The sequence below is a fragment of the Crocuta crocuta genome, unplaced genomic scaffold, assembly GCF_008692635.1.
Source record: "Crocuta crocuta isolate KB4526 unplaced genomic scaffold, BGI_CrCroc_1.0 scaffold371, whole genome shotgun sequence".
Lineage (NCBI taxonomy): Eukaryota > Metazoa > Chordata > Mammalia > Carnivora > Hyaenidae > Crocuta > Crocuta crocuta.
Window position 1 is genome coordinate 1392885 of NW_027530617.1, and position 24719 is coordinate 1417603.

Sequence of the window (24719 nt, forward strand, 5' to 3'; positions counted from 1 at the left end):
AATGTCCATACTACCCAAGCAGTCCTTAGATTCAATGCAATCTCTATCAAAATTCCAAAGACATTTTTCAGAGAAATAGAGCAAATAATACTAAAATTTGTATGGAACCATGAAAGACCTGGAATAGGCAGAGCCATCTTTACAAAGAAGAACAAGCAGTAGGCATCACATCTCCTGATTTCAAAGCTATGGTAATGACATTTTATAATTTACATTACAAAGCTGTAGTAATCAAAACAACAGGATATTGGCACAAAAACAGACCCACAGACCTACAGATCATAATCAAGAGCCCAGATATAAACCCATGTGTGTATGATAAACTAGTATTTGACAAAGGAGCCAGGAATATTCAATGGGGAAAGGATAATTTTTTTAATAAATGGTTTCATAACAACTGGATATTCATTTGCCAAAGAACATAGCTAAATCCCTGTCTTAGACCACACACCAAAATCAACTCAAAATAGATTACAGACTGATTGAGCCTAAGATCTGAAAACATAAATCTCCTGGAAGAAGTGGGTAAGCTCCTTGACATTGGTCAAAGCAATGTTTTGTTGGATTTGACAAAAAGGCCAAGGCAACAAAAGCAAAAACAAACAAGTAGGACTTATATCAAACTGGAAAGCACAGGAAAGGAAACCATTAACAAAATTAAAAGGCAACCTACAGAATGGGAGAAAATATTTGGAAATTATGTATTTGATAAGTGGTTGGTATCATTTTTTATGTATCTGAAGAAATCATACAACTCAACAGCAAGAAAAAAATCCAATTAAAAAATGGACACAGTGGAGCATCTGGGTTGGTTAAGCATCCAAATTCAGCTCAGGTCATGATCTCATAGTTCATGAGTCTGAGGCCCAAGTCGGTCTCTGGTCTGACAGCTCAGAGCCTGGAGCCTGCTCTGGATTCTGTGTCTCCCTCTCTCTCTCTGCCTCCCCCCCATGCCAACAATAAATCAACATTAAAAAAAGATTTTTAAAATTTTTTTAATGTTTTGTTTATTTCTGAGAGAGAGAGAGAGAGAGAGAGAGAGTGAGACAGCATGGGCAGGGGAGGGTCAGAGAGAGAGGAAGATACAGAATCCAAAGACAGGCTCCAGGCTCTGAGCTAGCTGTCAGCACAGAGCCCGACACGGGGCTTGAACCCACAGACCGCGAGATCATAACCTGAGCCGAAGTCGGACGCTTAACCAACTGAGCCACCCAGGTGCCCCAAAAAATGTTTTTTAAAAAAAGCAATTCTATTCAGTCATACACACACACACACACACACACACACACACACACACACACAAAAAATGCTACCCTGGAAGGAGGGTCATCACTCATTTTTCAATAAAAATGTAGATTTAAGACTATGTATATCAGTTATGTAAAGTTATATTAACACACATGCCCACACACATGGAACAAAAGATTCTGAAAAACCATGGCCATGATAATGTTTCTATTTCTAGTCATTTAACGTTACTTTCTCCCTGCTTCTGTATACTACTTGAATTTCCTATGCGGAGTATGTATTTTCATTATGAACAAAAAGTTTAAAAAAATAAAAGGCATTTCCTATCTGTCACGACTAAGCTCAGAAAGCATTATTTTCAGGTTTCAACTCCTTGAACTAGTGTTATTCCTTTAACCTGGAATGGTTTTTTTTCTTCACATCTATTCTGTCAACCTATCCTTTGATTCAGTTTAATGATTTATTAATGATTGTATTAAAACAAATATCCCTAAAGTTCTGCTTTCCTAGAATTCGACCATGAACCTCAAAAAACAAAGGTAAACCAATTCACTATTAAAGTAAACTTTTCTGAAAGAACAGATGGTAACACCTCTTCAAAATACTTCAAGTGTCTGGGTGTTTCACATAGGCCTGAGTCTCTGTTCGTGATGAAGTATGAAGATGGTGTTGGTACACAATCTCTCTCAATGGAAACAACTGAAAACCACTATTTTTGCTGTAATTTGTGTACCTCTCGTTCATTGCTAATGATCAAGGAAAGATGTGGCAGCTACGTGATAAGGATGTATCTGTACTTAACAAAGTTAGGGTTATTAGAGAACTGTTGGTAAGATTTCTCTATTCTCTGTTCTTTGAATTGAAGCTGCTCTCTTCAGAGCATAGCAGCCAAGCAGAAGTGGTAGAAACCCATAAATCCCTCTGCTTCACACACATCCACAAAATTCTGGTGTCTTTTTCCCTAGATGGAGCTACCCTTGTTCCGTTGCTCAGTTTTTAAACGCACATATTTGTGATTGTTAAATAATTTTTTTAATTGGAAAGAAAAAAATGTCTATTTCTTCCCAGAGTCCCCTGAAATTTGGGACGTGTTTTAGAAGTCCTGAGGCTTCTTCCTACTGAGTTAGTCTTTACGTAAAATATGTTCCTCACTGATGGCAGGAACAAGATGAAAAAAAAAAAAAATGAAGAAAGATGAAACACTGGGACATTTCCAAAATTAAGAGGAATTCTAATTTATATGGAAGGTTTTTAAAAAAATATATAACTGGAAGCTGGAACCAGAATTATTCATAGGGAATTTAGACTCAAATATTGATTTAATAGCTCTCAACAGTTGTCGATTTTTGTTCAACTTTGTATCCATAATTCAATACTTTCCAGCCAGCCAATATTTATGTGTATTCTCTCCTGAATTAAGTACTTATTGAACTGGTTTTTCACCATAATGCTGGAAAACGGTGTGAGCTGAGTACATACACAGTTTCAAAAATTATATTGTCTCTCAGAGAAATAAACAGATGACGAATAAAGACCTTTTTTGGACCAAGGACCAAGGACTACAGACCACTGATGTAGTCTCCATCAGTGTATTGCTGCTAACTGGCAAACATACAAATATCCTAAGTTTGGGGATATTTGGGATATAAAGTATGCCATCTATAAATGTTATATGATGATATAACACATAACATGGAGAGACTTGTTTTTTATGTGACTATTTACTCACCCCAAATTCCCATGAATATTGCAAAGAACACTGTGGACTCATTGTCAAATAAATGGGAGATCTGCAAAAACAACGATAACGTCACAAAGACTACTTAGTATCAAATGCAATACAAAAAGAGAGAAATTCCAAGTCTTTTCATCATTCCACAATACATACATACCTTTGAAGCAAAACACGTTGTATTTAGTCTCCAATAATCACACACTAGATCACAGAGTGGGCACATGATAATCTGCCCTCCAATATTAGGGTCACAGATTTCAGTGCTGCAGAGGGGACAGCAAAGTGATTTTAAAAGCGATGTGTTTTTAGGTGACAGAACAGAATTACAGCTTCTTAAATACAGCAGAAGGGGCAACAAAGCAGCAATTTCTGTAGTAGGTCAAGTCATGCTTTGAGGAACAGAATCTTTAGAGCTGATCATTTACAGATTTTCTGTAAAGCACCAGGTGAGGGCAGCCCTTATGTTTGGGTTTTTATCAGAAATATCAATTATCTGCTGCCATCAGGAAACATTCTGAAACAAATGCCAGGGAGATAATAACAGCAGGTTCAGATAGTATAACATCAAGATGTTTTCTCAGTTTGGGCAATTCAGTTGCACTTACCTGCTTGAGTTATTATGCATTGATAATAAGCCGTAAATGAAACAAGCTAAGCCAACTACAGCCGCAAAGGACAGCATTTCTGTGTAAAATCCAAGAAAGACAAAATACATGCCAATTTTCTCTCCATAATAATTCCTGTGAAAGAAGGGAAAAAATAGTATCAAAGTTCAGGAGAATGATATGATCCAGAGAGCCTTGACTTTGTATTCAGACGAGATGTGTACTTCTGGCTCCACTGCTTTCTAGCCCTGTCATTTTGGTTGAGTCACTCAACTTTCTGAACTTTGGTTTTCACATCATAAAATGCAAGACGATGCTTATCAAAAGAAGTGGTGCAAGGACTAAAAGAGTTAACACATATAAATAGGGGCCAGTTGAATGTAAGTTAAATTTTAATTTTGAAATAATAAGGTAATTTGAAAAGCTTCCAAAGTTTCAGGAGAGTTTAAATGTTCTGAAATGAATTGTAGATGTTCTGTAATGTAACTTCTAGCAATTAACAAATCAAAATCACATCCATAATCTGCATGGAGTTTCACTTTATTTCTCTTTCTAATATAGAAGAAGGTACTCTGACCACATTACGCAAGAGTGGTTATATGTATAAACTTTCATCTTCCTCCAATTTGGATCTCTGCTGGATGTTTATAGAATTGTGATCTAGGTAGCAAACCAAGGAATTAAGTAGGGCTGCTTAATAAAAATTCCATAAAAGGGCACCTGGGTGGTTCAGTCAGTTAAGCATCCAACTTTCGCTCAGGTCTTGACCTCACGATTCATGAGCTCAAGCCCTGTGTTGGGCTCTGTACTGAGAGCTCAGAGCCTGGAGCCTACTTCGGATTCTGTGTGTGTCTCTCTTCTCTGCTGCTCTCTCTTTTTCTCTCAAAAGTAAATAAACATTTAAAAAAAAGTTCCATAAAATATGCAAGTCAGCTTTTGCTGTACAAAAATTTGAAAAATTATAGCATTGCTTGTCATAAATGTTCAAGTCTTAAAAGCAAGTGTTGTTTCGTTTTGTTTTTTGTTTTAATTTTAATTTTTTATTTTTTCCTTCCAAGACTTAATGTAAATTCAAGTTAGTTAACATATGGTGTAATACTGGTTTCAGGAGCAGAATCCAGTGATTCACCACTTACATAAAACACCCAGTGCTCATCCCAACAAGTGCTCTCCTCAATGTCTATCACCCATTTAAACCACCCCTCACTCCCCTCCCCTCCAGCAATCCTCAGTTTGTTTTCTGTATTTAAGAGTCTCTGATGGTTTGCCTCCCTCTCAGTTTTTATCTTATTTTCTCTTTCCTTCCCCTATGTTCATCTGTTGTGTTTCTTAAATTCTACATATTTGTCTTTCTCTGACTTATTTTAAACCAAGTCCTCCTTAAGGAATCTCTTAAGGAGCCAGAGAACATAGTTGTGCCTGTCTCAGAAAACCACATTAAAAAAAAACAAACAGATTAATCTTCCTAATTCATACAGAGCTCAGGTTACTAAATCTGCCTTTCCACAGTTTCCAAGGTACATAGATGTGATCACTTTTGGCTTCTAATAGCATGCTATATATAAATCTATTACATTGCTTAATATTAAATTATAATTTCAATGCACGCTCAGAAGGAAGGCAACTCAGAACATAAAGGGTATAAACTTAATTTCCTAATATTTAAATATATTCTCATATTCAATATTTATTTTACTGAATCTCATATTCTTCAGTTTCCAAAATTCCTAATCTTTTCTAATTAGATTTATGTTTATACCATCTTTCATTTGTTTCACTAATTATAAACATTTTTGAACTGTTGCTTTCTCTTGTGCTGCTCCTCAAATCAGTATAAATTTGAAATTAAATTATAATTCCATCATCTTCCCTTGTTAATTTGACACTCACAACTTCGTTAGCTTCCCTTATTCTGAGGATACATGAACTCATTTTTTCTTTTTTCTTTCTGCTGAAAAATATAGCAATTACTGCAATACTGCATAAATCAGACTCTTTTAATAAGGATAACAATACTTAATTTTGTGGAATTTACTATTTACCATATCTATTTCCACTTGATGTTTTAAAAATGACAAAACCAATCATTTTTTTAAGTTAAGACATTGATATTATTGCTACAGATTTAACCTAAAAATTCTATGGGAATTCATAAACTGGTTGAAACTGGATATTTCAACAACCTTATTTTTAAATTTTTTTTTTTTAATGTTTTATTTATTTTTAGGAGAGAGAGAGAGAGAGACAGCGTGAGCAGGGGAGGGTCAGAGAGAGAGGGAGTCACAGGCTGAAACAGGCTCCAGGCTCCGAGCTGGCAGTCAGCACAGAGCCCGACGCGGGGCTCGAACCCACGAACCGCGAGATCATGACCCAAGCGAAAGTCGGACGCTTAACCGACTAAGCCACCCAGGCGCCCCTCAACAACCTTATTTTTAAAGAACTACATTTTTCTCCCTTTCAAATGTCAACAATCTTATTTCTTGAGAATTTAAAAAAGGAAGCCTTCAAGAACTCCAAACCTTTATTTGTATTAAAAAATTCTTTAAAATTTAGAGAAATTTTGAGATAAGCAATTATTATATATGGAATCATAGAAATTATTTTACTGAACTTTGGACTTGGAAAGCTTAATAATCACAGATTAACAACTAACTCATCTCTTAAGAGTGTAAAAAAGCAAAAGACATATCTTAGATGTGTATTTCGGTAAAAATGTACACAGTGTTGAAATAACTTTTAAGATGTTAAATTATCTCACTATTCATAACAATTAAAATGAGAGAAACCTAATAACAAGAGACACCCTATAAAGACTCAAGTACAAAGGGAACTCTTTTTTAAGTACTTATTTTTAGAAAAATATGCCTTATATTCACACTTAGGATATTTCTTAACCTGACTGTTTTACTTACCAGCCTTTGAACACATCTGTAGCCCTATATCATCTAAACAGCATGTGACAGGGGGAAGATATTCATTGTTTGTGAGACTTGTCAGAAAGCATTGGTCTAATACTGTATTTCCAAGACTTAGTCTGAGACACAGCAAATAATCAAGAGAACAATGATAACGTTTAACCGAATATAGGCTTGAAGAATGAACAAACAAATACAAACATATGATCTAAAGTGATTTATTTTGGGGTGTCTGTATGGCTCAGTTGATTGAGCATCCGACTTCGGCTCAGGTCATGATCTCACGGTCGTGGGTTCAAGCCCTGCATCAGCCTCTGTGCTGACAGCTAGTTCATAGCCTGGAGCCTGTTTCAGATTCTGTATGTCCCTCTCTCTCTGACCCTCTCCTGCTCATGCTGCCTCTCTCTCAGAAATAAATAAAACATAAAAAATAAATAAATAAAGTGATTCATTTTTATAGTGAGTTCATGGACATCTGAGACACTTAGCTGTTACATTTCATAGCATTTTAATAGCACCATTATATTCATTGTATTCATTATATATAAATATATTTATTTACATAAATAAATTCTAAGCTATTTACTATATAGGTAGCTACTAAGTATTAAGCCACTCAAAATAGGGGATATCAAAAGAAAAAATATAGAGAGCTCTTAAACTGGCAAGATAAAAAAGATCAGAAGGCATATAAAATTAAAGACTGATAATCTAATGATAGCAACCTTGGTATTTCCATCTTTTTCTTTAAGAAATATAATCTAATATGACAAAATGATAAGTGCACAAATGACAGCAAAACTATTTACAAATATTTTAAGGTGGAACTTAAGTTTGGTGTAGAGGTAACATTAAATATGTGAAACCTAGAAAATCAGACTCCTAACTTCTAAATCTCTCTCTAGAGGCACCTGGGTGGCTCAGCTGGTTAAGTGTCTGACTCTTGATTTCGGCTCAGGCCACGATCAAGCCCTGCTTCAAGCTCTGCGCTAACAGCATGGAGCCTGCTAGCCTGCTTGGGATTCTCCGCCCCCCCTCCTTCTCTCTCTCCCTCTCCCCCACATATGTGCATGCGGAGGCACTCTCCCAAACTTTTAAATAAATAAAGAAATAAATAATCTCTTTCTAGCCTTCCCAAGTCATCAATGTCTTCCTTTTTTTAAAGAAACTTCCACATCCAATCATCCACTAAGTGCAATAAATTTTGTCACAAAAATCTTTTTCTGATCCATAGTCTCTCCTATCTTTTCTATTAGCAGTACCTTGAATATGACCTTCAGTACCTATCACTGAAAATTCCTAATAGCTTTCTTACTTTCCTGACTTCAGTCTTGCATCCCTCTCAACTGTCTTCCTCATTTCCAACGTAGTGATGGTTCTAAAGCAAAAAACTGAACCTTGCCCATTTCCTCCTTCAAAGGTTTTATCACTTCTTTTAGCAGAGTCCTGCATGACGTTGCTGATGAACATTCAGTTTCACCTGCTTCTACTCCTACGTGATGAATTAAATGTGCAGTGTTTTTTCTCAGCCCAGTGCTGTGTACTTCTTCTCTCCGCCTGAGACATTCTTACCCCACTTGTTTTACTTAGCAACTTGCTACTTATCTTTCAAGAGTCAGTTCAAGAAGCAGTGCTGTGAAACTTTCCCTGAGCTTGTCATAAAGGTGGGTACTTTTTCGTCTGTGCTGTTCTTCCATGAGTTATCATTCTGTTATAATTACACATTCCTGTGTCTTCCTGGGAACATATTCATATTAGGAAATGATGTTCTGATTATCATTGTAGCCCTCCTCTCTTGCTTGATATCCAGTGATGTTTAATAATTGTTCATTAAAGGAATCTGTGTGGGACACCTGGATGGCTCAGTCAGTTAAGTTTCTGATTCTTTTTTTTTTAAAAATTTAAAAATTGTTTTATTTATTTTTGAGAGAGAGACAGCATGAGCAGGGGAGGGTCAGAGAGAGAGGGAGATACAGAATCTGAAATAGGCTCCAAGCTAGCTGGCAGCATAGAGCCCGATGTGGGGCTCGAACCCATGAACCATGAGATCATGACCTGAGCAGAAGTCAGACGCTTAACTGACTGAGCCACCCAGGTGCCCCAAGTTTCTGATTCTTGATTTCAGTTCAGATCATGATCTCACAGTTCATGGGTTCGAGCTCCACGCTGATGTTACAGAGCCTGCCTGTGATTCTCTTTCTCCCCCTCTCTTGCTCTCTCTTTCTCAAAAATAATAACTTCAAAAAAATTAAAGGAATTTGTGCATTGTAATCATGCATCTATGGACAATTCCTTTCTCTTTTTAAGGATGTTTTTATTTTTACCCTCTTGCTATTAGGTGCCATCAAATCTATAAAACTTTTCCTAAAAAACATAAAATCAACAAGGAGAAGAAATAAAACCACCCCTGATGCTGGCCTTCAGTATCATGACAAAGAACACCATGATCGTCAAATTACCTATAGGTAAAGAAATAAACCTATATCCAACAGACCATGTGCCACCTGCTGCCACAAAACTGAGGAGTCAAAGAGCAGTGAAGATGGTGCATAAGAAATTTGAATTTAGGGGCGCCTGGGTGGCTCAGTCAGTTGAGCATCCAACTGCAGCTTAGGTCATGAACTCGTGGTTCGTGGGTTCAAGCCCCACATCAGGTTCTGTGCTGACAGCTAGCTCAGAGCCTGGAGCCTGCTTCGGATTCTGTATCTCCCTCTCTCTCTGACCCTCTACTGCTCACATTGTCTCTCTCTCTCTCAGAAATAAATAAAACATTAAAAAAAAGAAATTCTAATTAAAAAAATGTAAAGTAAGGTGGAGACATTAGACACCTACAGACAAAATCACCCCCTGGGAGGGAAACGATGTCGCTAAATGTCATAACACTGAACCTCTCTGGGACATGGTAATTCACAGCATGGGGCAAAAGGAAGGGATCTGAAAATAAGCAAGAGTGGACGTGGTAGTCTCAGAAAAGTGATATTTGGGGGGGAATAATCAGATATAAAGGCTGGTACTTTTTAAAGGTGTTGTAGTAAAGAGAAAGAAATGAGAGGAAGTTAGGATCCTGTAGAAATGAGAGAAATAGCACACAGTAAGCACATGCCATCATCCATAAAAGAAACTGCACAGAACAATTAAGGATTAGTAGAGGAGCCCACTGTAATGCTAGAGACTGTGTGTGTGTGTGTGTGTGTGTGTGTGTGTGTGTGTTAAATACAGAGACAAAAGCCAACCGTAACCATACAACTCTCTGTTACAAAAACTGAAAATGTTAAACAAATAATCTCAGCTAATGAATATTCTACCAAAAGAACAAAAGAAACAGTGTAATAAAACACTACAAACTGAATTAAATGTTCTCAAATAAATATTTGAAAATATAAGAAAGCATCAGAAATATAAAAATAACAAGTGTCGGGGGGGAATGGAATAAATAGAGGAAACTCTATAAAGAGAGGAAAAAGTAAAATCACATAAGGTTATATCAAAATTGATGCTGAAATTACAAGCTATTCAAAAGAAAGAATAAAGGGAGAATTCAGTGAAAATCTAATAAAAGACAATAAGAAGAACAGGAAACCTATCGAAAGTATGAAAATGACATGGAGAAGTGAAAAGAATCCCAGAGAAACTGTCTGATATGAAGACAGGCAAAAAAGCCCAAATATACATATAATTGGAAAAATTAAAACAATGGAAAAGAACTAATGTTTTAAAACTATAACCCAAGAACAATTTCCTGAACACACACACACACACACACACACACACACACACACACACAAAACAAAAATAGAAGGTATGCATTAAAGGATCCAGAAGGATCCAGGAAAAATTAACTTAAAACAATCAATTCTAAAACATAATGTGTTAAAACAGTCAGACTTCAAAACAAACAAGCAAACAAAACTCTCGAAGCTTCCTAGCAAAATGATAAAGTAATGTAAAAGGGCAAAATAATTTTCTACTTATGAGGACACACTATAAACATTCTACAAGGCAAGGACACCCACTATCCATTACTATTTAAAATGCTCTGGAATTACTAGCCAATGCAACTGAACAAAAGAAAATAACTGGAGACATAAGAATTGGTAAAGAAAAAGTAAACTATTTCTATTTAAAAATGACATGGTGGGGTGCGTGGGTGACTCAATCAGTTAAGTGTCCAAGTCTTAATTTGGGCTCTGGTCATGATCTCAAGGTCGTGAGATCAAGCCAGAGTCAGGCTCCGAGATAGATGTGAGTGGAGCCTACTTAAGATTCTTTCTCTCTCTCCCCTCCATCCCTCCTCCACTCACTCTCACACATGCGCTCTCTCTCTCTCTCTTTCTCTCTCTCTCTCAAAAACAATGACATGGTAATATATCTGGATAACCTTAAAAAATCAATGATAAAACTAGTTTACTGAAAAATTCATTAAAGCATCAGAATATAAAATTATGATGCAAAATTTATAGCATTCAATATATAAACAAAAACAAGTTAAATTATATATTTTAAGAGATACATAATTTATAAAGCAACAAAAATATAAAATAGTTAGGATTGGGCGCCTGGGTGTCTCAGTCGGTTAAGTGTCCGACTTCGGCTCAGGTCATGATTTCGCAGTTTGTGGGTTTGAGCCCCGTGTTGGGCTCTGTGCTGACAGCTCAGAGCCTGGAGCCTGCTTCCGATTCTGTGTCTCCCTCTCTCTCTGCCCTTCTCCCGCTCACACTCTGTTTCTCTCTCTCTCTCAAAAATAAATAAAACATTAAAAAAATTTTTTAAATAAAATAAAATAGGATTAAATTTAGGAAAGTTACTTAATGTATACAAAGAAAAGTCTGTAACACTCTTGAAAAACCCAAAAATATGTTTGAACAAAGACATATCTTTTCCTTCACATGGCTTTTCCTTGATTAGAATGACTGAATTACCATCAAACTATCAGGCCAGCCTAAGTTAAATTATAAATTTAATTCCTTATAAATACCAATGATCTTTTTTTTAGTAAAGCACTAGATGAGTTGATAATAAAGTTTACATGGAGGAACAAACATGCAGAATGTACAAAGAAACACTGAGAGTAAAAGCTATGATGGGTTATCAGCCCAGACAGACTTTAAAACATAGTAAAACATACTGCATAATAAAACATACTACAGCAAAAGTGCTATAGTTCAAGCAGTGTGGTACTGATGCATGAGTAGGTAGCTAGATCAAAGGAGTAAAATAGAATATTCAGAAATAAACTCAACTGCATATAGAAATCTAGTATATAAGATGAAGGTAGTAACAGGGTGCCTGGGTGGTTCAGTAGGTTAAGCATCCAACTCTTTTTTTTTTTTTTTTTTTTAATTTTTACTGTTTATTTATTTTTTTGAGAGAGAGACAGAGCACTAGTTGGGGAGGGGAAAGAGCAAGACAGAATCCGAAGACAGCTCCAGGCTCTGAGTTGTCAGTACAGAGCTTCACTCGGGGGCTCAAAATCAAGTTGTGAGATCATGTCCTGAGCCAAAGTCGGATGCTTGATTTTGGCTCAGGTCATGATCTCAAAATTTGTGAGTCTGAGCTCACTGCCATCAGCACAGAGCCTGCTAAGAGTCCTCTGTCCCCCTTGGCTCTCTGCCCCTCCCCCTCTCATTCTCTCTCTGTCAAAAATAAATAAAACATTATAAAAAAAAACCTCGAAGATACAGGTCATACCTCAAATTACTGCAATCTCAATAAACTTCTTAATAAATGGTGTTGGGACAAGTAGATAAAACTAGATATACTCCTCACCCAATATGTAAGAATACATTTTTAATGGAACAGGAATCTAAGCATAAAATGGAAACTATTCAAGTAAAAAAAAAAAATGTAGGTGAAAGCCTCTATAATTTGTGTTTATAGAAAGGCATTCTGTCATTAAAAATCCAAATGTAATAAAAATTTGATAAACTTGACTTCGTGCAAAAATGAGAAAGTATTTCTACGTAGCAAGAACCAAGAAAACAAATTTTTAAAAAACCCATAAGCAAAGTCAAAATGCAAAAGGCAAACTTGGAGAAAATACTAAGAATACATATTACAGATAAAGGGTTATAAAACCTCAGTATATAAAAAACTGAAAACCACTGAGAAAGAAGGCAAAAATCCTATAGAAAAAATGGACAAGAGATATGAATATACTATTCATTTAAAAAGCTACAAAAATGTCCCTTAACATCCAAAAAGATGTTCAATTGTGTACATAATAAGGGAAGTACAGATTAAAGCTACACTAAAATACCATTTCTCACCCATCAGTTAGCAAGAATTAGAAAACTTGATCATGCTCTCTGCACTTTCATATACCGTTGGTGGGGATTCTAAGTGGTCCAGTGAAGGGAATTTGGTGATATTTAACTACATACACATTTACCCTGCAACCCAACAATCTCATACATATGGATTTACCCTGAAAATACACTCTCAACAATACAAAAATACCCAGGTACATTGTTACTCATGGAAGCACTTTGTAATTATGAAATCTGGGAGCCTACTTAAATGTCCAAGTACATATAATGGTGAAATAGGTACATATAAAGCTGAAAAATGGAGGAGGATGTCTCAATGAATGCATATGGGTTGATCTTCAAGCTACATGGTTAAGTGAAAATAGCAAATTGCTGAAGAGTCTATATAGAATGCCACTTAAAAATGAAAGAGAAAGTTCAGAAAATACATATACCTGCTTTTTTTAAAGATAAACCAGAAAACAGTGAAGCTGGACAGCTATAAAGGATAATGAATAAGAAAAGAGGGCAAGGAATGGGGTGAAAGGGATCAGGGTAGAGTGCCACTTTCCTGGGTTTTAACTAAAACTGAAAACAAACTGAAATCTTATTCGTGAAGTGAGAGGGGTAGAGTTTTGGTGAGGAAAAGGGAGGAATGTTATAAAGACATGGGATCCAGTTCCCAGGGCTCCTGATGCAACTTGTGTCAAAGGAGTGACAATGTCTAAATGAGGAAGGAGTGCTACAGTCAGAAACTCATGTTACAACCAAAACAGTGAATATTGGTTCAAGTGAGAACCATTCTACATGCTACAACTAGGGAGAAATTTTCATGAGTAGCAGAACTTCCCACAGATTGTTTATTACTAAGCAGGGTAAAAACAGTGGAGAAATCAAACAAAATCCGTAGCTGGATAACCAAAATATAAAAACTGAGGGGCTCATTGGAAGCAAGGAAGAAACCCTATAAACTATAGTGCTGTGATACAGAATCACACTTTGGATGACCAAAGTTATCATAAACAACCTGGTGCTCTGGGAGCTGATGTCATCCCAAATGAGGGGGGTCATAGCTGCTGTTGGTATCTCTAAAGTCACAGGAGGGGGCCTGTGGGGCTGGGACCCCGGTCTCTGAGAAGGAGGTCCTGGCAGGCTGGTGCTGGGATCTCAGAGCAGGTCAGATGGGGTCGGATCTGCAAGTGTTGGCAAAACTGTAAGCTGCATGCAGCTGCAGCCACCGGAAGACACTGCCATATTCAGGACTAGAAGCGCTGGGGACTCACGAGAAGTAAACAGGAAACCCACCAAAAACAACAGAAACAAATCCTTTTTCCCTCCTCCAGTGTTTCTTGCTGGCTGAGTCCCAGTGAGCCAAGTGGCAAAGCAAACTCGTGATATTGAGAGTTCCAGCCTCAAGTTCATGAAGCAGATTATAGAAAGGTGGGCTGCAGCTGAGGAACTGCAGCTTGATGATGGGTACGTGGTATAAATAAGAACACATTGTGTTCATCGAGGAATCCACTATTCATCTGCCATTTTCCTACCTGCACAACTGCAGGTCTTGGCCCTCATCTCCTGGGTCATTTCCTTTTCGGGTCCTGGGGAATTCCCCAGACTTGTCTCAGCTATACTGGGATTATCTTTAGGGGGCAGCGTTCAACACCATCTCCAGGCCACTGTGTTAAGGACTGCAGCTCCTCTGGGCCAACAGTGCTCATTTCTCCAAGGAGGAATCCACCAAACCCCATCTCACCCTCAGTCCCAGAAAGTTAATCCTTTAAGAGGAGTGGTGGGGTTTTTTTCTTTTTGTTTTTTAATCAAACTGACTGGGGTGTAACTCATATACGATAGAATACACCTACGTGTGTAATTTGGTAAGTTCAGATGCATGCACCACACAGTCAACACAGAGAGCATTTCCATCATCTCAAGAAGTTCCCTTATGGTCCTTTGCAGTGAACCCCTTCCCCAACCCCAGATCTGGGCAACCACTATTTTAATTTAGGTCCCTATAACTTTACCTCTTCCAGAATAGTGTTTGATAAATGGAAACATAAGACTACGCAGCCTTTCTTGGCCTGCTTCTTCTCCTTAGCATAATGCTTTTAACATTCATCCTCTGATGTTACATGTATCTGTAATTTCTCTCAGAGAAAAAAAAAATCCATTGTATGAATACATGGTAATTCGTTCATCCATTTACCAACTGATGGACTTTTGGGTTGTTTCCAATTTTTTCTTATTATTCATTAATCTGCTATAAACATTTAAACAGTGGTGTTTCTGTGGACATATATGCTATTTTTGTCCTGGGCAAAGAGTAGCAGAATTGCTGAGTATACAGAAATGGGTATTTAATGTGAAAAGAAAGTGTCAATTTTTTTTTTTTGTACAGTTGCTACTCCATTTTGCATTCTAGCAGCACTCTGAGATTTCAAGTTGCTCCACACCCCTGTCAGCTCTTGTTGTCAATCTTTTAGATTTTAGTTATTATAGTGGGTGGTGTAGTGGTATCTCAATGGCAAACATTTTAACTCTTATTCCTCTAGTGAATACAGGTATTATGCGTCTTTTGATGTACTAATTGGCCATCCATAAGTATCTTCCTTTGGTGCAGTATCTGTTATAATCTTTTGTCCATTTTAAATAATTTTGCCTCATCACTGAATTCTAAAGAGTTCCTTCAATATTCTAGATGTACTTTACTGATATGTATGTTGCAAGTATTTTCTCCAGTCTATGGTTTGCCTTTTTATTTTTAAAAGTGTCTTTTAAAGAGCAGACATATTTAATTTTAATTAAGTCAGAATTATGTATTTTTAAATTGGACTTTGTCTTTTGTGAAAAGTCTATGTCTAATCCCAGGCCATAGAAATTTTTCTCCTAGTATTCTCTAGATGTTTTGTATTTTTAATTTTTTAAATGTTTATTATTTTATGTTATTTTTTTGAGAGAGAGAGAAAGAGAGACACACACAGAGTGTGAGTGGGGGAGGGTCAGAAAGAAAGGGAGACACAGAATCTGAAGTAGGCTCCAGGCTCTGAACTGTCAGCACAGAGCCTGACATGGGGCTCGAACTCACAAACAGTGAGATCAGACCTGAGCCAAAGTCGGAGGCTTAATCGACTAAGCCACTCAGGTGCCCCCAAAAGTATATATTTTTGCCCTTACACTAAGTTCCTTGATCCATTCAAGTTAGTTTAAATTTCTGTATAGGAAAGGATCAAGATTCATGTTTTGTATATGGATATCCATTTGTTCTAACATCATTTGTTTAAAGGACTATCCTTTCTCCAGTGAATAACCATGCAGTTTTGTTGAAAGTCATTTGACCATATATGTGTGAATCTACTTTTGGACTCTCTTTTTATTAACGTTTTCATTTGGAAATAATTTCAAATATATAGAAAAGTTGCAAGAATAACTCAAATAACTTCCGTATATTAATTCTTTTATTGTAAAAATATTGTTGCATTTGCAATATTTTCTTTCCATATATATAGAATATATAAAAGATATATGTTTATCTATACATCTATATATATTGATCTTTAGATGATACAGGTATGTAGAAATATGGTTATAGATATAGATATCGGTACAGATAGATATATTCCTCTAGTGAATACAGATGTTATGCATCTTTTGATGTACTAATTGGCCATCCATAAATACCTTTCTTTGGTGCAGTATCTGTTATACTCTTTTGTCCATTAATATATCTATGTAGATATATTATAATCTGTTACAATCTTTTGTCCATTGATATATCTATATAGATTTAGATATCTTTTTATGAGCCTTTTGAAAGTCAGTGGTTGAATATGATATGATCCTCTCCCCCTAAATACTTCATTGTTTGTTCCTAGAAAAAGTATATTATCTTAGATAACCACTAAAAAGAAACCCTAGGGATAATAATTGCAGCTGTTTTCTGCAATTGCTACCACTGTGATAACAGAGAATTTTCTCTTTTTTGTCTTTTCAGTTACCTAGTTAAAAACTTTTCACCTAAGTTATCATTTATTTACATTAAATTTTGTTAAAAATTTACATTTATGTAAAAATATTTCACTGTTGAAATGGAAAAGGGAGTATAACTTGCTGTAAATTATAAGTTATTATAATAAGAAAATGAAAAACTTAAAAGCTCTTAAATTTCAGGTAGACACTGTCATCTGATTAAATACCTGAGCCTCTACTTTGTTTTTAAAGGAAATTAGCAAGGGCTAATGAAGTATTACAGATACACTGGCACTGATCTACGATGTAATGAGTTTGTGTGCATCTAGGGTTATAAATACAAATCTTTGGGGAGTACTCATAGCAGGAACACCTGCTGATAGTTTTAAAATGTTAAATGAATACATATTTTCAATAATATTTTGAGCGATGTAACTATGAAAACCTTCATTCAGATGACTTTGCTTCTTTGAAAATATGCGAGGAAAATATCCTCCAAGGGCACAATGTCGACAAGTGTTCTTAGCAACACATTTGTAACAGTGAAAAATCTGGGACAGCCCGTTTTTCAGTAGAAAACCAGATAAATGAATTATGCAAAATTCATTATATGGCACTCTGTGTTCTCTTAAAAAGCATGAGATAGATCTGCATGTATTCATAGGAGGAGTACCAATAATATATTATTTAGTACAAAAAGAAAATTGCAGCAAAAAGGTAACTAAAGATGTCATTGTTTTTCTAAGGAAAAAATATGATTGTGTATGCATTTTACTATGCATGCACATAAAAAAAGAACTGAACGGATATACCAAATCAAGAGCAGCCGCTTCTGCAAAGTTCAATAGAGGTAGAATTTCACTGAAAACTTTGCACATCTTGGGGTGCCTGGGTACTCTTGGTTTTGGTTCAGGTCACGATCTCGCGGTTCATGGGCTTGAGCCCTGCACTGGGCTCTGTGCTGCGGGTGCAGAGCCTGCTTGGAATTCTCTCTCTCCCTTTCTCTCTGAAAGCACCTTGCTTGTGCTTGCGCTTATATGCAAACAAACCAATTTTGAGAGACACCTCAAAATAAACTTGAAAAAAACTTTGCACCCCTTTATTATTTGAATTTTTTATAAATGTGCTACTTTTGTCATTTAAGAATGAAGTGACCATTATTCAAAACAATTAAAACATCCATCGAACAAACAGTTTAGACAATGATTTACTAAAAGTACCAGCTTATATATGCTATCTGCCTTTCATTTATTCTTTTTTTAAAATTTTTAACATTTATTCATTTTTGAGGGACAGATATAGACAGAGATGAGCAGGGGAGGGGCAGAGAGAGAGCGAGACATAGAATCTGAAGCAGGCTCCAGGCTCCAGGCTGTCAGCACAGAGCCCAATGCGGGGCTTGTCCATACCCATGAGCTGCGAGATCATGACCTGAGCCAAAGTCGATGCTTAACCGACTGAGACCCCCAGGTGCCCCTTTCATTTATTCTTAAAAATTTCCCTTCCTATTTGCCTTAAACAAACCAACTGGGCTAACTTTTCACCTGTTCGGNGGAGATCATGACCTGAGCCAAAGTCGATACTTAACCGACTGAGACCCCCCAGGTGCCCCTTTCATTTATTCTTAAAAATTTCCCTTCCTATTTGCCTTAAACAAACCAACTGGGCTAACTTTTCACCTGTTCGGATGTATGCATCCAAATCAGTCTCATAAAAAGGATACTGGGATGCTATATAAACATACTACTACAAGCATAAATCGAGTGAAACACAAGGTCTGTAACAACCAGAGGTCTAATCTTATGGTTCCTTTACTGAAATCATAGCAAGAGTCTCCTAACATCCTGTATGTATGTAGTATTGTTATTGTGCAAAGCAGGAACCTGCCATTAAAGTCTTCTTGCTTAGCCAATGAAATGGTCACAGGACAAATGCCTTCCCAGATCTCTGAGATCTACACTCACGTGCGCGCGCACACACACAAACACACACACACACGTCCATACACAACCTTTCTGCTGTCTTCTAAACTCCTGGACTCAGAGAAAAACAAAACAAAACAAAGCTAATATGTATTAAGCACTAAGTGCTACTCCCTGTGCTAAATATATATATGTATATAGGTTTATACATATATATATATTTATACATATATATATTTATACATATATATATATTTATACATATATATATTTATACATATATATATACATTCTCTCATTTTATTATTAAATAACCCCATAAGGAAAGTACCATTGTTATTCCCATTTTACTGATGAGCCTCACAAGGTTAAATAATTTGACCAACTTGGATCTGAACCCAGCCCACCCTAAATACCAAGGCCCAGCCTCTGAACTACTGAGCTACCTCTGCATGGTGGTTAAGCGCGTTCCACCGACAGCATTCTGCTCACAAATGAATGACCAAGTGTGGATACAAAACTGGGAAGATGTAACATGTAGTGGGTGAAAACAGCAGTGAAAAGAATGGAATATGATACCACTTTGAATAAAAGTCACATCATCAAGTTTTAATCAGTTTGATAGTGTATAAGGAACTTACCTAATCAAATCTAAAGGCTGCTCCTTGTAAAAATAGGAAAACCGAGCCCAATTCTGGCAAAGTATGTGCCTCTCGTTGACAGGGTTAGGAGGTTCTGATGGCTTCCAATATTGACCCTACAGATAGTCAAAATGAAGGTACTTGAATGACAAAGCAAAAGATGAGGGTGCAGTAAATTAATACTCTTTCGTAAGAAGTTTAGTGAATGAAGCAAAGGTTCTCTTTCACTTTTAGATTTGGATTTTCATATTCCATTGATGTGCAATTATCTCCCCAAATCTACAACAAACTATGACAACAGGGATGCATTAAATTCTCGCACCGAGTTATTTAAAACTACAAGTTAAAGTTTGAAACTTTGGCTTTATTCAAGCTGCTCTTTCACATGGAATGCCCTTTCTTCTCTACTCAAATTCTACTAGAATCTTCACAGCTCAGGGGTTCATATAACTATATAACTGGCTGGGACATTAGAAATAGGTTAACACTGGGGCGCCTGGGTGGCTTATTCGGTTGGCGTCCGACTTTCGCTTAGGTCATGATCTCGCGGTTCGTGGGTTCGAGCCCCGCGTCGGGCTCTGTGCTGACTGCCAGCTCGGAGCCTGGACCCTGTTTCAGTCTGTGACTCCCTCTCTCTCTGACCCTCCCCTGCTCACGTTGTCTCTCTCTCTCTCTCCTAGAAATAAATAAAACATTAAAAAAATTAAAAAAAAAAAAGAAATAGGTTAACACTTTTATGTATAGAAACATTAGACCCAAGCAACGTCCAGTGAATGATCCAAAGTCATACTGCTATGATGGGAATCTCTTCCAAAAAACTCATCTGGTCCACCCTGGCAATCACTGCCACCCTTTGCCAGAAAACTTAAAATATGTGTCACAAACTTCAGCACCAAAGAACCTCAGTATTGTTTCATGCCTGAGATTTTCCCCATTGTTACAAATTGAATAGCTTTATTAATACCCCTTCAGGACAGAGCAAAGTACTATCTACACATGATGGTTCAACACATTCTTTTAACTTTTGGCCCAGACAAATGAACTGCTGAAGACAAATGGATAAGGATCCAATTTAAATTAAGCACATGGGAAAATCCCTATATGATAAGATGGAAGATTTTCTATCACGTAGATTCCCTCTTTTTCCTTCTTCTGTAACTAATCCTACTGAATCTTGAGAAATAAAAGAAATAAAAAGGCAGCCTATCTGGGTTCTTGAAAAACCATTCTTTAAAGCACATAAGGGAAAATCTAGTATCTAGACTTGCATTTGGGATAGGAAGAAAGAAAAAAAAAGTAAAATTAATGGTAAGTTACAACTATCCCTAACAACAGCTAACTAAGCTTTCTAGTGATCATAAAGAACACTGTGGGAAGGCTAGATTTATGGATTAAAGCTGCTGGTGACAAAGGATATTAGTTTGGTAATAGTAAGAAGAGAATCAATGCCCTAAAAACAAATAATTGTCAAAATCTTCAAAAACAGTTTTATTTCTATGAAGACAGACAAGAGAATGCATTGTGAAGTATTTATTAGCCCACTATATATATCTCTCTACTGAATGGTCATGGCATGATTTTGAATTTATAATCCCTTAGAAATTCTTTTGTCCCAGGGGAAAGAAATACGTGTGTGAAAGGAGGGAGAGGGCTGGCGAAGGAGGATGAGATCTCTAACACTTAAATTAGATTCGCCTGAATTGACACTCCTGTTAAAAACGGCCACCCATTTGTTGTGCCATGGTGGCTCAGTCAGTGAAGCGGGCGTCTTTGGCTCAGGTCATGATCTCACAGTTCATGGTTTTGAGCCCCGTGTCAGGCTCTGTGCTGACAGCTCTGAGCCTGGAGCCTGCTTCAGATCCTGTGTCTTCCTCTCTCTCTGTCCCTTACCCACTTGCGCTCTCTTTCCCTCTATCTCTCTCTCTCTCTCTCAAAAATAAACATTTTTAAAATTTTTTTAAAAAATTAAAATATTAAAAAAAACTGCCACCCATTTAGGAAAATTCTGCTTAATCAACTAGACAGTAGTAAAGAGACCTAGTTCATCAAAAAGCATCTCATCTTACAGAGAAATTGTTTGTGAAAGAAGAATCAAATCAATGTGGCAAACTTCACTGTCTTATTTTGACAAATTGCCACAGCCACCCCAACCTTCAGCAATCAGTTCTTAGCTGTCCAGAAGCAAAACCCTCCACCAGCAAGAAGACTACAATTTGCTGACGGCTCAGATGATGGTTAGCATTTTTTTAGCAATGAAGTATTTTTCAATTAAGGTATGTATGTTGTTGTTTTAGACCTAATGCTATTGCAAACTTAACAGACTGCAGTATTGTGTAAACAATTCATATATGAATTGGGAAACCAAAAAATTCACGTCTCAAAAAAACAAGACATGAGGGGTGCCTGGGTGGCTCAGTTGGTTAAACGTACAACTTCAGCTCAGGCCATGATTTTGCGATCTGTGGGTTTGAGCCCTGTGTCAGATTCTGTGCTGACAGCTCAGAGCCTGAAGCTTGCTTCAGATTATGTGTCTCCATCTCTGCCCCTCCCTCACTCACATTCTGTCTCTCTCTCTCTGTCAAAAACAAATAAACATTTAAAACTATTTTTTTTAAATAAATTAAAAAATGAGGCATGAAATTAGTGATTGTTGTTGGAAATATGGCACCAATGGACTTGCTCAACACAGGGTTGCCACAAACCTGATTCAATTTGTAAAAAACAAAACAAAACAAAAACTACATACACACACACACACACACACACACACACAAGAAAATGCCTATAATTTAAACCAACTAGGTATCTAATAAATGAATACATGAAAGCATGTAAGTTTAGTTTAAGACATTAAGTCCTTTATGGATTCAAAACTTGATAAATTAGGGGGGCCTGGGTAGCTTAGTCAGTTAAGCGTCCAACTTCAGCTCAGGTCATGATCTCACAGTTCAAGGGTTGGAGCCCTGCGTCGGGCTCTGTGCTGACAGCTAGCTCAGAGCCTGGAGCCTGCTTCAGATTCTGTATCTCCCTCTCTCTCTGACCCTGCCTTGCTAACACTGTCACTGTCTCTCTCTCTCTCTCTTTCTCAGAAATAAATAAAACATTAAAAAAAACTTGATAAATTAGAAAAGATCTGATGGACTCACAGAAATGTCCACATATTCTATTCTGTAGTGTTCTTTTAATAAAACTGCTATTTTCAATATGAGTTCTAAAGAAAATTCACACACAAATGTAATAGTTTTTAAAATAAATTTCCACTAAAACCTCAATGTAAAGACGTTATTAACTATGTGCTTCAGCATAGCTGTTAAAGTTCTCAGCTTAGAACTAGGAAATCTTTGGGGGATTTTCCCAACATGAGAAAGAATTAAGCAACCTGTCTTAAAGAAGAAGCAAAGGGAAAATTCTCTCTCCCAACAAGGCAACCTCTGAATGTGGGAGAGGAAAAATGCATTAAGTATTTCAAAACCAAGCTTATACTTACATCATGGAGTGGATAGGCAGATGAATAGGTATTAGAATTTAGTAGTCTTTCAATCCCAAACTTTTTCTTCCCATCTTCTATGCCAAAAGGACACCGTGACAGAATATAATAAACCTATGAGGTAATGCGAGGTAAGTATTAGACAACACATTTCTGAACTTTGTGCTTCCCAGATTTTGTTTCCATCACAAATTAACAATGTCCAGCTTTGTCTGAATGTAGAAACAGTCCCTGATTGCAGAAGGAACCTTCCCTTTGTTGTTTGAAGGAAGGTGCAGAGGGTGGGGTTGTGTGTGGTTTGTAGGTAGTTTAGCTCCTGGGTGTGAAAGCTCCCTATTCCCTTGGGGTGGGGATGGGAGTAATGGATCATGATTTATTTTGCTTCTCCCAACCCAAGTTCCTCTGAGAGTGCCTTGTGCCAAAATTCCTACTATCACCAGGGCTTCAAGTTGGAGAATAATATCACTACTAACAATTCAGATGGGGGAATATGAGAGAGACTTGATACTTGGCTGTGCTGATTCCTTCAATTACTCTGAGGATTTATACAGGGCCTTTTACTGATATCTGAATTTATTAACTCAAGATCATCCTATCTCTCCACTACTTTGCAATCATTTCTATCTTTGTATCAGTTTTCTCCTCCGTATCATTTAGGCTTTGGTGTCCTCTGCTCTCTTATTTCTGCCAATTCAATCTTGTCTGCTTTTTTTGTCTTCCAGCAGCTTTTCAGAATTTCTCCTTTTCTGATTGCTGAATTTGGTCTTTTAGCACTGCTTTGGATATATTTCCCTTCCACCCCCCCTTTTTTTACATTTCATAATCTAAGGAATTATTGATTGTAATGGCGGTTGTTCTTGAATCATTATTATCTAATCTGGTTATTTTATTTCAGTACTGCTTAATATTCTATCTTGGTAAATAAATCATAATTTATGAAAGCAGTTTTAAGTTTTATAAAGAATGTGAAAATTATTAATTATTTTACATACTTTGGATTATTTCTTTAGGAAAGACTCACAAAAATTAGAACTCTATCTTTGGTGTCTAAGAAAGTGGAAAATTGTACTCTATCAGATATTATATCTTATTATGAAGCCATGGTAAGAAACAAACAAACAAACAAAACAACTACAGCATGTTATTGTCAAGTAAAAACAAATCTGGACTTAGGAAAGCCTTTATGTGAAAAGATTATTACAAGAGGGGAAGGGAGTGCCTAAGTGGCTCATTCAGTTGATCATCCAAATCTAGATTTCAGCTCCAGTCATGATCTCATGATTCCTGGGTTCAACTCCCTGGTTGGGCTCTGTGCTGACAGAGCCTGCTTGGGATTCTCTCTCTCTTCCACTCTCTGCCCCTCTCCCCACCTCGCAGTCATGTGCGTGCACACTCTCTCTCGAAATAAATATTTAAAAAAAAAAGGGGGGGGGAGGAAAACTATTGCAAGAGGGAAATCTGCAAACATCTGAAAAGTCAGGCAGAAAGGGACTTTTCATTCATTCATTCATTCATTCATTCATTCATTTGGGAGAGGGAAGCCAGGTTCAGGGAGTGTCTTTCTTTGTGTTAAGGAAGGATTATTATACCTGCCAGTGTTGGCTTGGGTTAAAGACAAAGTTTTGGTTCCTGTAGGAGGAAAGTTTAATTAAAATTTGGTCAATTCCACTAACAAATACTTTACTTTGATGGGTCAGTGCAGATAAATACTTCAAGTAGCAATTTATCAGACAAAGAGATAGAATGTGGAGGGGCTGTGTCTGACTCGTACTACCAAAATTAATAGCAAAAGGGAGAAATTATAAGGTTACGTATAAATCTAAAAGAACTGAAATTTTCCTGTCACCAAAGGGAAAAGGACTTCCTCCATCTCTTTTCTTAGAGTATTTCCTTTAAAGAACTTATAAATTCTTTCTCTATGCCTTTGAGATTTGTGTAAATCTGTAAAGAAGCTAAAT

At 36.8% G+C, this 24719-nt stretch overlaps 1 protein-coding gene across 1 annotated transcript in view; it reads right to left on the reverse strand.

Annotated features, from left to right (window-relative positions):
- Positions 1-24719, reverse strand: part of ANO5 (anoctamin 5) — a 104524-nt gene that overhangs the window by 25264 nt on the left and 54541 nt on the right. The window contains exons 9-13 of the mRNA XM_077768053.1: positions 22762-22875; positions 19275-19390; positions 3589-3723; positions 3141-3246; positions 2978-3038 (exon numbers count right to left, since the gene is read on the reverse strand). Of these exons, the coding sequence (XP_077624179.1) occupies positions 2978-3038; positions 3141-3246; positions 3589-3723; positions 19275-19390; positions 22762-22875 (532 nt within the window). The remainder of the gene's footprint in view (positions 1-2977; positions 3039-3140; positions 3247-3588; positions 3724-19274; positions 19391-22761; positions 22876-24719) is intronic.